This window comes from Thrips palmi, unplaced genomic scaffold (assembly GCF_012932325.1).
Source record: "Thrips palmi isolate BJ-2018 unplaced genomic scaffold, TpBJ-2018v1 HiC_scaffold_17, whole genome shotgun sequence".
In the NCBI taxonomy this organism is placed as follows: Eukaryota; Metazoa; Arthropoda; class Insecta; order Thysanoptera; family Thripidae; genus Thrips; species Thrips palmi.
Window position 1 is genome coordinate 7,905,969 of NW_023144626.1, and position 16,076 is coordinate 7,922,044.

General features: G+C 51.9%; 2 protein-coding genes and 1 long non-coding RNA gene across 3 annotated transcripts; all 3 read left to right on the forward strand.

The window, feature by feature from the left end:
- Positions 1-6,440: 6,440 nt before the first annotated feature.
- On the forward strand, positions 6,441-12,340 carry LOC117643623 (vam6/Vps39-like protein). Its single transcript, XM_034382611.1, has 16 exons — positions 6,441-6,912; positions 7,150-7,326; positions 7,407-7,507; positions 7,595-7,804; positions 7,894-8,086; positions 8,162-8,403; positions 8,486-8,615; positions 8,729-9,066; positions 9,145-9,367; positions 9,452-9,624; positions 9,700-9,901; positions 9,985-10,133; positions 10,248-10,394; positions 10,481-10,615; positions 10,700-10,797; positions 10,898-12,340. Exons 1-16 carry the CDS (start codon positions 6,843-6,845, stop codon positions 10,965-10,967), a joined length of 2,658 nt encoding a protein of 885 aa, XP_034238502.1. The 5' UTR covers positions 6,441-6,842; the 3' UTR covers positions 10,968-12,340.
- Positions 12,341-12,734: 394 nt separating this feature from the next.
- Positions 12,735-13,260, forward strand: LOC117643917. The gene is made up of 3 exons (XR_004587653.1): positions 12,735-12,820; positions 12,903-12,996; positions 13,159-13,260. It is a non-coding gene; the product is annotated as an uncharacterized LOC117643917 (long non-coding RNA).
- A 17-nt stretch (positions 13,261-13,277) lies between these two features.
- On the forward strand, positions 13,278-13,839 carry LOC117643989 (the record flags this gene model as incomplete). Its single annotated transcript, XM_034383176.1, has 2 exons — positions 13,278-13,317; positions 13,514-13,839. Coding segments are annotated over 2 exons (366 nt in total), but the record flags the coding sequence as incomplete, so codon positions are not given.
- Positions 13,840-16,076: the final 2,237 nt, after the last annotated feature.

Sequence of the window (16,076 nt, forward strand, 5' to 3'; positions counted from 1 at the left end):
AGAAGGGCGTCGGTTTGTTCGGCCCTTGTTTACAGGGCCTCAATTAGCGGGAAGGGCAAGGCCAGTCGAGCGTGGAGAATCGCCATGAATATTTACCAGCCGAGCCGCGGCACGCCCCGCCCCGCCCCGCCCCGCCCCGCCCCCCACGAGCGCCCCCAGGATCAAGACGGCTGCAAATGATTCCATTGTTTGAGCCCCCCGACGTGACGTGGCGCCTGGAGTCCTCGATCTGTTCAGAGAATCTGTCCGCCCCGCCCCGCCCCACCCCGCCCCGCCCCGCCCCGCCCCGCCCCGCCCTGTTTGCCGAGCACGCCGAGAGGCGTCGCAACAACACACGCACACGCGCGCGGCGCGGCGACATCGCCCACGCGGGTCACGTTGTCGAACTACACTTCGGGCTGCCGCCGGCTTTCAATCAACTTTATTGACCACTCCACTTTTTCCCGTGGAGAAAATCATTTTCGGTAAGTGTGACGCACTTCTGGCGTGACCCAGAGACCAGAGCGCGCCGCCCCGGACGGGTCAGAAGAACTCTAGACGTGTTTCGAGCTCCAGAGTCGCTAAACAGGACTCGAACCGAGCGTGTGACCACACCAATGGGTTCCTCGTTCGGAGAGCAATCCATTGGTGGGGTCACACGTTCAGTTCGAGTCCTGTTTAGCGACCTCTGGAGCTCAAAACGCGTCCGGGATTTCGATCGCGTCCACCGGTCTTCTGGCCCACTGTGCCCCGCCGCCGCCGCCAAGAAGCTGCTCATTCCCTTGCCCGGAGCGGGGCTTTGCCACCTCACGGACTCGGTCGGCTCCTCCGGGAGGCGCCACGCCGCGGCGGCATCTCCAAGGTCCTCTCCGAGGCCCTCTCCGAGGCCGGCCGGCCGGCAGGTCGGACTGAAGGGCCACAACTCTTTTCCGGCCGATCGCCACACTGGCAAAGACCGGCCGAGACCGGCAAAGAGGAAAGGCGTACATTTATCTTCCGCGAAATTGCCCTCTCCTTTTCCTTTCCCGGTTCCTTTGCTTTGTGGCGTTGGCGGCGGCGCTGCCGGGTGTGGCTGACGCGTGCCTGCAGTCTGCTTGCAGTGCCCGCGCATCACGGCCACAGCAGAAATCCCTCGATGCGCCGGAGTGGAAAGGTTGCCAACCTCAGCCTGCCTGCCTGCCGACTAACTAGAGAGAAGGTCCCCGACATTGCCTAGCAGGCAGGCTGAGGTTGGCAACCCTGGTGCCGCATAGTGCGTTAATTTTAAAAGACCGGCAGTGATGGCGGCAGGCAGTGCGTTGCCGAGGCGACGGCTGTTTTTCGTGTGGGTATGGCGGGCCCAGCAGGTGAGTGTGTGTGTGAGAGAGAGAGAGAGAGAGCCGCACGGCGGGACAAGTAGGCAGCCAGGCAGCACAGCAGCCACCCTCACCGGAAGAGGCCTTAATGGAGTCTCGGCAGCGCGCGAGGGCGCCGCCGGCAGGCGCGTCCCGAACAGTGCCTTCGTCGCTCTGTCTCACTCGCACTCATGGGCCGTTCCGCAGGGGTGCGCGGCCCGGCCGGCCCAGCCCAGGGCGAGGCTGCGCGGCAGGCTCTGTCCGCGACAGATAGTAATCAGCAGTCTCAACGTCACTAACGCGTTCATTACGGGCCAGCGGCAGATTAGAAAGGGGCGGGGGGCTCTATGGGGGGCTCCATTCTCGCGCGTCGCTCCCGCAGCGTGTATTGGGGCCCTCCGTGGGGCCGTGCACATATCACGTTACGCCGTTAGGGTGGGGCGCTAGAAACGTGGCAGCACACGTGTGCGGGCAGAGTGAAAGATGCTCCGAAAAGAGTGTTACGTGACGCGTCAGGGCGACTGGCGTCACTGACGCCCCGCCGAGCAGCCCGATGACGTCGACGTCGATGACGGGCGGTGGCGGCGCGGTCGGCGATGGTGGTGTTTTCGATTAGCGTTCCTGGCGGCGGCGCGGCGGCGCGGCGGCGGTTTCGGATAACGCCGTGTCTCCAGCCTGCAGGCCGGCAGGGGCAGGCCGAGGCCCAGCCCGAATCCAATTGAAACTTTCCTTTTGTGCTGGCGGCGTGGCGGCGGCGTGGCCGCGCCTGCCGCGCCTGCCGCTCCGCATGGCGAGACGACGCGCCGCGCCGAGCCGCGAATATGGGCGGCGGCGAGAACAAGCCTGCGAGAGTTTCATCCCGGTAAAAGCAAGCCGCGGGAGGGAGAGATGTGGCCGGGCAACAGCGGCGAGGCATGGATCCGGAGGGGGCAACCCAAATGGAAGCGCGGCGACATGTGTGGCAGGGAGCTGACGCCCACTTCAACTAGAACGCGGACAAAGGGCGGTCCACTGTCCGTTTTAAAATTGGCCATGCCGGAATGCCGGCCATGGCCATTTCCACGAACTGTCGTCGGCGACAAGACCCGCCACGCGCCGCCGGCACCGAGAGGGAGACAGACAGACCCGCTGTGACATCTCCGTCACTGCTATCGACAGATTCGCCGGCAGGTGTGTGTCGCACTGTGTGCCCGAGCCAGCTGCCGCCTGGAGCGCGCCGCGGCACGGCGTCGTCCTCCCCTCCCCCACGGCGTCGTCGGAGACGGCGCGTGCGGCGCTGCGCGGGCGTGACACTGGAATGGGCCGAGGGACGGGCGCCTAAATAATCCAGCAGTGCATCAGAGATACCGGCCAGATAGGGCACGCAGCACGCAGCGCGGCACCATGGCGGCACGCGGGCCGGCCGGGCGGGGCGGCGGGGCCCGGAGGACCGCAAGGGCGTGGGCCGGCCCTGCTGGCCCTGCTGGCCCTGCCTGCCGTGCCCTGTGGGGCGGCCACCCCTCAGCCCTTCATTCCTAGGCCCTTTCGGGGCCGCGCTGGCCGGGCTGGCCGGGCCTCCCTCGCAGCAGGCCCTGCGCCCCGCGCCCCGCGCGTGCTCCCGCCCGTCCCCTCGCCGCCGCAACCCTTCGGCACCCATTTTAGTCGCCCGAAACTCATCTCGGCAGAGTGATAAAATATGCGGAATGCTCCGAGCGTGCTGCGGCATCGGAGACAAGTTAAACAGCCCCCCCTCCTGCTTCGCCCCGCTTGCCGGCTTTGTTCGGCAGGGGCGCGGCACCCAGGCAGCGCGGCCACCCTCGCGGGGGCCTGCCTGCTCCGCCTGCCGCCTGCGGACTCCGCGGGCTGGCTGCCGCTGGCTGCTCGGGCGGGGCGCCGTTGCCGGCAGACGCTGGCAGACACGCCGCGGACTGCCGGCGGTGAAATTCATCTGCGGGCGTGGGACTGTGGGACGGGACGACGGGACGTGTGGCAGGAAGTGCTCCGAAACACATTGCCCGCCCCCTTCCCCCTCCCCCTCGCAGAGAGATTTCCGCGCGCGTTATGTTTTTCGAGGTTGGACCACCAGGGAATGGGTTTCTTTTGTGTGGACGCGCTCTCGCTCCCCTCTGCTTTTTCGCGCGCTTGTTGGCAGCGCGTGGCGTCCGTGCGGGATGCCCCTGTTGTGCTGCAGGCCGTGCTGCTGCTGTGTGTGTGCGTCCAGCGGTAATCCCCGTCATCAAACGGACGGATGGAGCGCTGCACAGTGGGCCAGAAGATCGGTGGAGGCGGCCAAAACTCTGGACGCGTTTTGGAATCCAGAGTCACTAAATGGGACTAGAATCGAACGAGACCCCCACCAATGGATTCCTCAGTCGGAGAGCAATCCATTGGTGGGGTCACACGTTCCATTCGAGTCCCATTAGCGACTCTAGATCTCAAAACGCGTCTAGAACTTTGGCCGCCTCTACCGGCCTTCTGGCCCACTGTGCGCCGCACGGCGCGGCACAGGCCGGGAAACCCCCTGGCACGGATCACGTTAGTCCTTCGGATCACGCCACTGTGTTGCCACCACCCTGTCAGAAACGAAATAGTACCCCTCCCGAGGGCGCGAGCCGACTTCCAAGGTCGATGACGCAAAGAATGCGGCGTCGGTGGCAACCCAAGGCTGCGAGTTGGAACCCCCAACTTGCACTTGAACTCTGCGCGCGTGGACGCACGGGCCACTTTGCTCCACCCCTTCCGTTGTTATGTCTAAGTCCTGGTATGCAAATCCACGGCGGGAGTTATTAGGCGTTTAAGAGAGCTCTTCTCTTCTAACCCAGGGAGGGGTTCGAACACGTGTTGGCCCTGTAGAGTTTCACACAGGCTCTGCGGCTGAAGCAAGGCTGCGCGCTGCGCGCCTGCGGAACGAGGGATAGGCTGGTCTGCACGACGGCGGTGACTGGCGGGCTAGCCTACCCTGGTCTCCGCAGGCGCGCTCGCCAGACAACGGCCAGCAGGCCCCAGCGCGTCTCACCTTCAACCCTCGACGATCTGGCGGGCCAGGCCGCGCCCCGTGCAACCGAGCGACTCAGACATCGCTCTGTCTCTCTCGCACTCATGAGGCGTCTCACATAGGTGCGAGAGAGACAGAGCGACGAAACGCTGCACGGAACCAGGCTGCCGAGAACAGATTGCGAGGAGACGCTTTGTCGCTCTGTCTCTCTCGCGCTCTTGCCGGCCGCCCCATGAGTGCGACAGAGACAGAGCGACTCTTCGGAATGGAATGAGTGTGCTGGCGCCGAGGCGCCGAGGCTGGCGCGATGCCCACTGGCTCCCATTTCGCGGTCCGACTCCCCGGGTCCTCCAAGAAGGGCGTGGTGGGCCCGGGCCTCGGCCTGGGCCTTCGCAGCGCCGCGGACAATAGAGCCATTGGGACCTTCCGTGCCATCTGCACTGTAAATTGTGGCCCGCCCCCCGAGCCTCTTGGCGCCCCCTTGGCCTAAAGCCCCCGGGAGCGTCCCCGTCGTCCCAGTGCGACGCGCAGGACGCGGCCTCGGCCTGCCCCGGCCCGACCCGGCCTGCAGGCGGGCCCATTCCCGAGGCAGCGCGGAAAAATATTATCCGAGCGCCGCCCTCTAGTTTCTGGCGTGTTTGGCCACGCCGTGGCCACGCCACTGTGGAACCAGGATCGGCAGTAATTCAGCGCGCAGTTCACACGGATCAGCCGGTCGCGTCCGGCGGGCCACGCCACGCCACGGCGGTTCCCTGGAAAGACTCTCGATCCGGCCTAGCTTTGTGAAATAGAGTCGATCCAGCACAGCGCGCTCGGCTCGGCCCCTTGCTGCTTGCCTGGACTTTAGTCAGTTCGCAAGTTCGAACCGCCGCTCATCAGACAGGCCTGCTGGCCTCGCTACACCACCCACGCACAAGACCGAATCGTCTGCATGTCAGGGACGCACTCACATCCCGCGATTCTTGGTCAAAGTACCGACAGGTGGTAGGGCTGGGTCCTGAAGCGATGTCAACACACGGCAGACGGGTTATGCATTTACTTACTATAGTCATGAGGCTATACATTCTAAGTATCTAAAAATTCTTGTATGCATTATTGGAATTATTACACCAAACTTGGTGAGGGTCTCATAATAATCATGGCAGTACATGGTGTTGCAATAATATTACTTTTACGTTTTCACCACAAGAGACGGAAATTAACAGGATGCACAGGATTCAACAAAAGCCTTTTTACTCGCAGGAAGGTGTTGGCAATTTCTGGGTGTTCAAATACAAGCTACTATGATGTATGGGAAATGTCTTCTGAACATGCAGCTGTGTGTCAAGTTGAGCAAAACATGGAGAATGTCTTCAGTGTTTTTGTTCTTTTTTTTTTTTTCAACTTTTTTTTTGCCTTGTTTGTGTAAAGATGTTGAATTATTTCGCTCTTTCAGGAACACATCTGTATGCTCTAAATAATACAGGCAAAAAAAGAGGAAAATAAGCTTTGCAACAATTCTTTTATTCAAATACAAATTACAAGGAAGCTGGGTGAAGTACACGCCTGGTTCACTGTGACTTTGGCCTCTTCAAAAGCTGCAAAGCTGAGGAACAAATTATCAATCACGTTAGCAATAGGAGTAACAGTCTGGAGACAAGCATCTACATTCTAAATACCTCTCATTTTTAAAGGCTGACAAACCGTTTTTAGAGAGCAGCATTGGTTGTTGGAGTCTAAAACATTACACTACGTAACTTACAAAGAACGGGGAATACATAGGCACAAATCGCAAAAGCGAGCCTGTCCCAACTTTTAAAAATCTATCGACACGCAGGAGAAGTCTAGGTAAGCTTTCCAATGGGGCACTGACAGTTGGTAAATTGAATGGCAAGTACCGGCTGAAGCTCAAAGCGCAAAGCGCAAGTAGTTTGTCCTTACCATGCACGCATGCTTTGCGCAATAATTGCCAACTTTCAGACAGGTCAACAACGATAGTGAATCAGGGCTGGATACGGCTCTGGCTCTGGCTCTAGGGCTGGGCAATAAGAAGGCTTTCTGGCTACCCACCACAGTCCGGGGGGAGGGCGAAGGGCGGCAGGGGCAGGCTGGGCAGGCCAGCGCCCTCGGCTCTGGCTGCTCTGGCTGCTCTGGCTGGCTGGGGGAACACCGCCCACACCCCGGCCATCGCGCTACTCCTCTTCTTTCGGCGTTCCGCGGACTTCCCTCTCGGTGAACCGTGGCTCCTCAGACGCTGGGGCGCCCTCACGAGTCTCATTCGTCGACGAGTTCCTCCTATGTGTGTCGAAATTCACCCGCTTTGCCCGATATTTACACAAACTACCCCCTAACACCGGCGCCATGATGAGCGCACCCTGCCGTGCTGCCACCTGCACGGCGAAAGCCGGAAGCTGAGACGTTCAGCTGTCAAACAGAATGTGTGAGGTTATGTTGCAGTCGAAGTGAAGTAGACGACAACATCAACATTCGCCACAATTCCAAGAGGCGATTATCACAGCGTCGATGTGCTCTTATCATGATATACTTTGAAAAATCAGATAAGTTCATCGTCCAAAATGTACGAAGCCTACGAGTGCTCACAACTGTTAAAATTAAGTGTTCCCATAGAATGCATCGCTGCTTACGGTGAGTCATAACTGTTTCCATCGTATCTAATAACCCGTCTGTACCTCGAATTTGAATAGATCCACTCTGTTCTCTTCAGAATTTATTAATTTCAATCTCTAGCATGCCAGTCTTTTCCATTTAATTCCATTAAATCAAGTTCATGCCCCTGATGTTCTTGTAGATAAGTTTTGAGATATCATTTTTTAAACATTAAGAGCATTTTTCATGTCTAATTTTTGAACTTTTTTTTCACAGAGGACCACTTACTTGTCGGCACAAAAGTTGGACATCTGCTTATGTACAGCATTTCCAGCAGATACTCTGACAATAAAAATGAAGTCCACCTTCTTCGATACAATAAGACATTTAGTAAGAAGCCCATTCAACAGCTGGCTGTTGTCCAGGAACATCAACTTTTGATCAGTTTGACAGGTAATTTAGCCTCTCAAAGAGTCAATCTTTCATTTTTTACATACCTATCTCAGGCAGTTAATCGTTTCTTTTCTCTACAGACAATGTTGTGTGTGTCCACGATATGGCCATTATTAATTTTCCTACCCTATGTGTTGTTTCTGAAACCAGAGGTGCCACACTTTTTTCAGTAGACATAAAGGTAAACTTGAAGAAAAAACTACTACAACAAAGTCTTCTGATCTATCTGTTTTATTTGTGACTTATATAATTTACTTTTTGATATCAGAAAACAGTAACTCAAACTGGAGAAAAATCTGTGATAGTAAGAATGTGTGTGGCAGTGAAGAGAAAGCTGCTGATTTTCTATTGGAAAAATGGAACATTTCATTCTCTAATGGAGGAGATTTCTATGCCTGATACACCCAAAGCTTTGGCATGGATTGAAGAAACCATATGTGTTGGATTCAAAGGTGATAGTGTTTATATGTTGTACCATGTAAGTATAGATGATGATGTTTGTCATTCCGTTTAAATTTGAAACTTGAGTTTGAACAATTTTCTTGATCGCTTTTTTCTAATTTTAAGCTGAACAAAGATAGCAAAAAGGATCAAACGCAGACACCTTTGTGTCCTCCGGGGAACCGGTCCCCAAGCGTCCTTGAAATGAATGGGGAAATATTCATACTTGGAAAAGATAACCACTCTATATTTATAGACACACAAGGAAATCCAGCTGGTCTGAAGCAAATGAAATGGGAGAATGTTCCTAGGGATCTAGGTAAAAGATTTGAAAATATTCTCACAGTTCATTATTTTTCACTTTTGGAGCATTGACATTTTTTTGATTTCACAGTGTATGATGAGCCCTACCTTGTTGCTCTTTCACCGGAATCCATTGAAATTAGGACAGTTGAACCATCCCTCATTGTTCAAACTCATCTTCTCGATGATCCTAAAATGATCATCAGATGCAAGTCAGGGCTGCTTTATGCGGCATCGGGTGCATTTGTCTGGTGTCTGCAGAATGTCACATGGAGTCGACAAATTCATTTTTTGCTGGAACAGAAGCAGTTTCAACTCGCCTTAAAAATTGCAGTAAGTGGCAGAATGCTTTATTTTAATGTTTAATCTTAACAACATTGTAATAATTCTAATAAAAATGAATTGTTCTCCTCAGAATATATCTGATGAAACATCAGAAGACAAAGCCAAAAATGTTCATCAAATACAGACTTTATATGCGTATGACTTATTTAATAAGAAACAATTCAAGGAATCCATGGAGCAATTCCTTAAGTTAGAAACAAGTATGTAGCATTATAATAATATCACTGTCCCTTGTACCTTTTAGGGGATAGTCTAGGCTTAACATAATTGTGATTGTGAGACTAACTCCTTACCTCATTTGTGTGATTTTCAGATCCATATGAAGTAGTCAAGCTTTTTCCTAATCTATTGCCTCAACAAGAACGTTTGAAAGGGCAGACTGAGGCTGTTGTGAAATTGGAGGACATAGACTTGGAAAGTGGCTTACTCGCTCTCATTGAATATCTGACTAAAGTGAGGCTTGCTAAAAAATCTGAAAAGGAGAAAAAAGACAAAGAATTCTCCGAAAGAGAGAAGAAGAGAATGAGAAAACTAACACCCGAGGAAGAGGTTAAAATTGATGCCGAAAACAAGGTGTATGATCAGTTTTGTAAGGCAACTGAACAACTTTTCCAAATAATTGACACGACATTACTAAAATGTTACCTACAGGTTGGTTGAACTAAACTACTTACAGCTACAAAAACTCTTTCAACCATCTTGAAATCTTCAACAATTATCTTTTTCTAGACCAATGATGCATTTGTTGCTCCTCTCCTTCGATTGAATCACTGCCATTTGGGAGAAGCAGAGAAAATGCTCAAGAAGCATGAGAAAAACAGTGAATTAATAATCTTGTATCAAACAAAGGGCCTTCACAAAAAGGCACTCGAATTATTGCAAAAGCAATCCACTCAACAAGACCCATCACTGCAGGGTCATTATAGAACAGTGTTGTACCTTCAAAATCTTGGTTGGTCGATTGTCATAGGTTCCCCTTCTCTGAAATAGTCTCATCCATTGCTTCTACTTATTGTTTCCAATACATTATTTTCAGGGAGAGAAAACATAGAACTTATATTTCAGTTTGCTGGCTGGGTTCTGGAGGAGCATCCTATGGATGGACTTAGTATTTTCACTGAGGAAATGCCGGAAGTGGAGGGCCTACCCAGACCAAAAGTTCTCGACTATCTTCTCCGTTTACACAAAAAACTAGTCATCCCTTATCTTGTAAGTCTTTGTCAATGTTTTTATATTAGTTGTTGTTAGATTGTCTAATCACAAATATTTGTTTTTATTTTCCAGGAACATGTAATACATGTGTGGAATGACTCCTCCACAATATTACATGATGCGTTGGTTCATCAGTATCGGGAACAAGCCATTTCTCTTTTCACTGCGGGTAAATTATCGGAAGAGAAAGAAGTGCGTGCCAAGCTATTAGCTTTCCTTGAAGTTTCAAAGAACTATTCTCCTGAGAATGCTCTGGTGCAGTTCCCATATGATAGTGAGTACATTTGTATTTCCTAGTTAGACTGTTGCATTAGGGTTGCTTTGTTATGTACCTTCTACAATCACTTTGTTTCACAGGTATGTTTGAAGAGAGAGCAGTGATCCTGGGAAAGCTCGGAAAACATGAACAGGTTCTGTCCATCTATGTGATGATGCTTGGGGATGTGAATCGGGCCATCCAATACTGTCATGAAGTTTACAGCAACCAAAAGGAAGGGGCAGATGAAGTGAGTCTCCAAAGTTGTGAAATTTTTTCATGATACCCCAATAGCCTTAGTTTCCAACTTGAAATTACAACTTTATTTCTTTTTTGCTCATGAAAAGGTGCCTTTTGTTTTCAGGTTTATGTACTATTGATTAAAATGTTGATAAGTCCTCCAGACAGTTGGCTCAGGGGTGTTCCAGTGTCTCCTGCAACATCAAAGCCAGATTTAGAAACTGCTTTAAGTCTGCTAGAAGAACACGCTGCCAAGATTCAGCCTATTCAAGTAAGTGTCTTTCTATCTTGTTACATACTAGTTAGTGCTCTGTGTCTCAAAGTTTTCATAGTTTTTTTAAATTTATAATTGCACAGGCACTTGAGGTGTTGCCTGACACTGTCCCAATATGCAGGATTCGTCATTTTCTTGAGAAAAGTCTTCAAAAGCAATTGAATGAAAGACGGCACATTCTTGTTCTTAAAGGATTAACATTTGCTGAGAATCTCCAGGTCAGTTAAGATGGAGTACTGTATGTTGTGGTGGGGATATTTAGCTTATTTTGGTTTTTCTCATTTTACTGTTCTCCTTGTCAGGCTCAAGAACAAAGAATGCATTATTTTGAGTCCAAAATCACAAGCATAACAGAGTTGAATGTTTGCTCTGTGTGCAAAAAGCGATTTGGCAATCAAAGGTAAATATTTATGTTGTATTTAAGTGTAATATTTATCAATTGCATAGTTGAACTTGTTTCCATTAAATTCAAGATTGTGATCTATTTTTTTTCTTTTCAGTGCTTTTGCTCGCTACCCGGATGGTGATGTAGTGCACTATCACTGCCAAGATCGTAAAGCTCAACAGTGACAATATTTACATGCTGAAGCCAGTGCCAATATCACGGCCAACAAATCTCTTACTAGTGTGTAAGTCCTTTTGTTTGTTTTTAGTTTTTCTGCAAAAGTGTATGTAGCCATGTTAAAACTTGCTAGTCCTATAAAGAAAACAAAAAGAATCTGAATCACTTAAGAAAGTGAAAATCCTATTTTTCTTTATACATGTTTCAGATTGAGTCCTTACACACTTGGACTCTATTGAATTAGTGAGCTCAATTTTTCCAAGTTTTATACTTTGTGAGCTTTTTTGGCAATACAAGTTATCAATCTGTTTTTAGTGTTAACATGTCAAGTGCCTGTGTACTTTATTACATATATCCATTCAAATTATATATTTTATAATTTTTGCTTCAATATGCTCCTTATAACAACAGTTGTGTGATAATCAAATGTGGTGATCCGTTGTTTCTCTTTACTTGTTAGTCTTTGAATGTTTTATGTGGGGGAATCCAGATACCATACTTGTTGTTTTATATGAGTTTCTGTAAGGCTTTTTTGATACTATGATTCTACATCTCTGCTGGACAGACATTAAGGATTAGAGGAACTGATTCGTCATATTACATAGTGAATTCAATTAATTTCTACATTTTTCCACATCCTTGACCCTGCAGCTTTTATTTATAGACGGGATGCTTGTCTCCATGTATACAGTTTTCTCACCTGAAATCAAACGATGTATTTTCAGAAGTTTTGTATGCACTGTTTGTAAACAAAAATTATGATTACTATTTGATATCAAAATGCTTCTGAGGAGTGTGTCTGACTCACAATATCCTTTTTTTTTTTTTTTTTTTGTTTGGTCGAGGTGATAATGTCTGTGATATAATTTTAAAGTTGACTTGTTATGCTATTAGAATATTATCTCTGTAATTGGTGGTTACTTCCTTTACTTTCTAAAATAATATTCAACAAGAAAATTCTTCTAATAAACGTGTTGCTTTGTTCTAAATTTCTCATCACTTGTAATAATTTTTGAGCTGAACTGAAGGTTGTTTTTTTTTGTGTTGTTGTTGTCCAAGAAGTTCTTGACATTGCAAAAAAAAAAATCTGAAGTTGTGTCTTTGATGACTGATATTTTAATTGAAGTGCATGTATATTTTTGCTAATCCTGCTTGTTTCTGACTGTATTTCTATGTGTGGCCTTCTTTCACTTCCACAGACGCCACTCTTGATCATTTTTATTGTAGTTTCTACCTATTTTTTCATCACGTGTTGTGTAATTTATCACCTGTCACAACACTGCCTATGTCAAAGATATGCTTTCAGAACTGTTCAAATCTTTTCTTGTCTTGTGAACTGTTCTTGAAACTGAAAATAAAGTAAAATTAATCGGGACCCGAACCATGTTGTCTTCCTTATTTCCTATCAAATTTTTAGCCTATGCCATATTTTGGCAAGTGTAGTAGTGTGCACCTGGTCTGCACCGGTCTGCACTCTGCGCGGCGCCCGCTGGCCGCTGCGCGGGCGGGCAGCCCTGTGTGGCACAGCCACCTATAAGAAGCCTTCTGTTGACTCAAAACTGTTCAAATGTTCGGCCATGATCGGTTTATCGGTATCGGGTCCGAAGCAGTCCGAAGTTTTCAACAGAAATATGCGACTCACTTTACTCGCCCTAGTTTCCACGTTATGGTGTGAGTACCCACGTAGAATGAGAAGCGTGCAGACATTTCAAAATTTCAAATGATCGTTAAAAAAAACAGACCAATAACTTCCCTTTGGCGCATCTGTCCTTCAGTGGTGCTAATCCACTGCAAGCTCACTGTCGCTCAAACAAGCGATTACGGAGATCACGGAGCTCAAGACGGAAGCACTGCGCCTGGGGTACACATGCAGCAAAGCACGATGAAATTAACGCACGAGCGATTCGTAGAGGTGGGGTAACCATGCAAAGGTGGCGTTACAGGTATCCGGCTTTGCAGTAGACGACAACGAGAACTGGGTCCTGAACTCCACTGCGAAAACTCTCGATGAACTGATACAAGAGGGTCCCCCGCACGGTGAGGCATGGCTGTTTGGCCCTTTCGGCCGCTTGCTTGATGCTGTAAGATTTCACGGGCATTGTTGACTTGTCTCGGTCGGCACGTCGGCACAGGGAAGGCCCAGGCCCAGTAGGTCGACGGTTAGTCTCAGCTGCTTTTGTGTTTTTGGGGGTTCGGCAGACGCAGGCAACCTCGGCAGGGCCCTCGGTCGCGAAAAGGCGACTGCCCTGCCTCCCAAGCGTCGTGGAGGCGGCCAGGCTGGCGGCCAGGCTGGCAGGGAGGCCGACGCGGAGAGAAGGCCGGACTACTTCTTGACGGTCACTTTGCCATGGACTTTCGGTGAGTAGAGTCCATCGGTGAGTAGAGTCCATCGGTGAGCTGCGGACGCCTGCGAGACGGTGGGTAGGCAACCCATCGGGCACGGCGGCGAGCTCCGTGCCGACGGTTGGGTTGCCTACCCGCCGTTCGCAGGCGTTTTCACTCACTCGCGGGAACGGCTTACACTTGTCGATGACTGTCACGATGCGCGCGCCAGGCATGCTGCTGTTCCTGTTCGTGTTCCTGTACGCCATGCGGACGGACGGCTGCGTGTACCGGCGGCTGACGCACAGCTACACGCCCCCCGCGGTCCGGCAGCAGCTTGCCGAGGAGGAGCGGCGCGAGCGCCAGGAGGAGACGGAGCGCACCGCGACGAACGCCTGGGAGTCGGAGCGCGCCCGGTGGCGCTCGCAGCGCTCGCCGCGCCCGGACGCCTCCACGGACGCGGTGTCCTCGTCGTCCTCCGGGCCGGCGCCGACAGTGTCCTGGGCGGAGCGGCCCGCCGCCAAACGGAGCCGCGGCCAAGGACGAGGAGCGCGTTGAAGAGGCGGACGCCGCGGCCGTTCACCTGCAGACTCGTACCGAGAGTCGTTTTCGTCGCTCTGTCTCTCTCGCACTCATGGGGCGTCCCCTATAGGTGCGAGAGAGACAGCGCGACGAAACGACTCTCGGACAGTCTGCTGGAGACACTCACACCGAGCAGAGCACAGAGCGTGCCTCACTGCCGACAGTAAAACCGTCTTTGACTCCGTCATCTGCATTCCTCGTACAGCGAGCTCATTTCGAAGCGTCGTTCGGTCGCTCTGTCTCTGTCGCACTCATGGGACGTCCCGTTGGGGTGTGAGAGAGACATCGCTCGCCAGGAGGTCGTTCTCTTGATGGGGTCCTTGTCGTGCTCGGAGAAAACGCACGGCGCTCAGCCGGCTAGCTTAGAAAGACCAGCTCAGTTGGGCACACAACCTTCCAAAGGACTCTAACGAATCGGGAATAAATTTTTCGACCTTCGTGCGCCGTTAGATTTGGACGACCCGCCGTGGAGGGCGTCGCATGCCCGAAACCCGGTACACTCATTATTAAGCCGAATACACACGAACCGAGCGAGACGCGTGACCGTGACAGGGAGCGTCGCGACGCCTCGGCGCCGCGGCACGGCGGGGCGTGGCGAGGCGTCGCGGTGCCGCGCCCTATCAGTGTATCAGTGCTTGCGCCCCCCGCGCTGCAGCAGCCCGTCGGAAGCTGCAAGTCAGTGGCCAGGGGGAAAGGGAGGGGGGCCTAATTCGGGGGCTCGGACTTTCCTCGAGCAAACGGTCGGCCTCCTACCAAGAGTCTTTTCTGTAGTTGTGTCTCTCTCGCGCCAGCGACGACACTCACGAGTGCGAGAGAGACAGAGAGCTCTGTCCGGTGCCGGCCGGGGCGCGACGACGACGCAGCGAAGTGCCGAAGTGCGTGTTGGAGCACGGACGGGCTGCCCCGCGGGACGCGTCCGCGACGCGCGCCTTCACGGTGTGGCGGTCCACGCCACTGGCGTAGAGCGAAGAGCGAAGCTCATGGAGTCGCGGCCAAGGCGTGAGGCGAAGATGGGCTCGGCTATTTTGGAGCGGCCTATCGCCGTGCTGCCCTGCTTATAGCACGGCACAATGGAGCCTGGACTGGCCGGGCCACTGCGAAGGCCCCGAAGGGTCGTGTATCGCTCTGTCTCTCTCGCACCCCTTCGGGACGTCCCGCGAGTGCGACAGAGACAGAGCGACGAAGCGATCGTCGGCTGGACCCAGGCACGCCAAGAGCAATTTCATTGTCACCACGTGACCAGGCCGGTTGTCCGGTTCACCCGCCGCCAGGCGGCCACCACGTGATCACCGACGGGCGGGCCTGGTGCACTAGAGTCCCGTAGCTTCGCGAAGCAATGCAGGACTCCGAGCGGCACTACACTCTAAAGAGGCGAGAGAGAGGGGCCAAAGTTCCTCACGGCGCAGCGGCGTGTTGTGCTAATTGCACCACACTTCGCACCAGGGCGGCAGAAAATGAAGAGGCTCGCCTTACCGCATTTAGAAACTGACTGTCGAGCTATTTTTGTCGTCGCCCGTCCGTCCCACTCCCGCTCGCGTGAGCCGTCATGTGTGTGTGCGCGAGATTTGCGCCAGTGTGTCTGCGGGAGGCGTGTGTGTGTGTGTGTGAGTTGGTGAGTGTGCAGGTGGAGAAAGGGGGGGGGAGCGATTATTGCAAAATGAAGTCGCGCGGAGACGCGCGGAGACAGGCCGTACTACCGACGCGTTGCAGGCCGAGATACGCTTCTCTCACCTCCACGTCTCCTTATCGTGCAGTGGGGCGCGCTGCTGTGTACCCCTTTCTCAGAGAGCGAAACGTGGCAAGAAGGATGACGCTGGACGGGGTGGGGGTGGGGGTGGAGGTGTCGGTGACAGACTGATAAAGCCTACGGAAGGAAAGCTCGAAATAATCAGCCAACTACCTGCAAGGTTCAACGCGCGAAATGGATTTATTTTCAACTTTCCCGTTTTCAGGGGCTGGGGCGGGGTTGAGGTAGGAGCTCGCTTTTGAATCACAAGGATAGTTTTGACCTCAAAATTAAAGTCATTGATTTTTTTTTTCAAAAATCTGGCAAATTAATTATACGAGGGTGGAGCTAATTGATTCCGCGTCCGAAGAGCAACATCCACTGGTACCCTCATGAGCTCGACTTGAGTCCCTTTCGCGACATGGCAAAAACAGCACCTGGGATTCCCTGACGGCTCCTGGAAAATATATAACCCTTTTCCAGGGTT

What these genes read in the sequence shown, in the direction of transcription:
- LOC117643623 (XM_034382611.1), top strand. Translation starts at nt 6,843, where the DNA reads ATGTACGAAGCCTACGAGTGCTCACAACTGTTAAAATTAAGTGTTCCC. An exon ending in TTTTTTCAGTAGACATAAAG is followed by an intron (nt 7,508 to 7,594) that starts GTAAACTTGAAG and finishes TTTTGATATCAG; the next exon opens with AAAACAGTAACTCAAACTGG. An exon ending in GGTGCAGTTCCCATATGATA is followed by an intron (nt 9,902 to 9,984) that starts GTGAGTACATTT and finishes TTTGTTTCACAG; the next exon opens with GTATGTTTGAAGAGAGAGCA.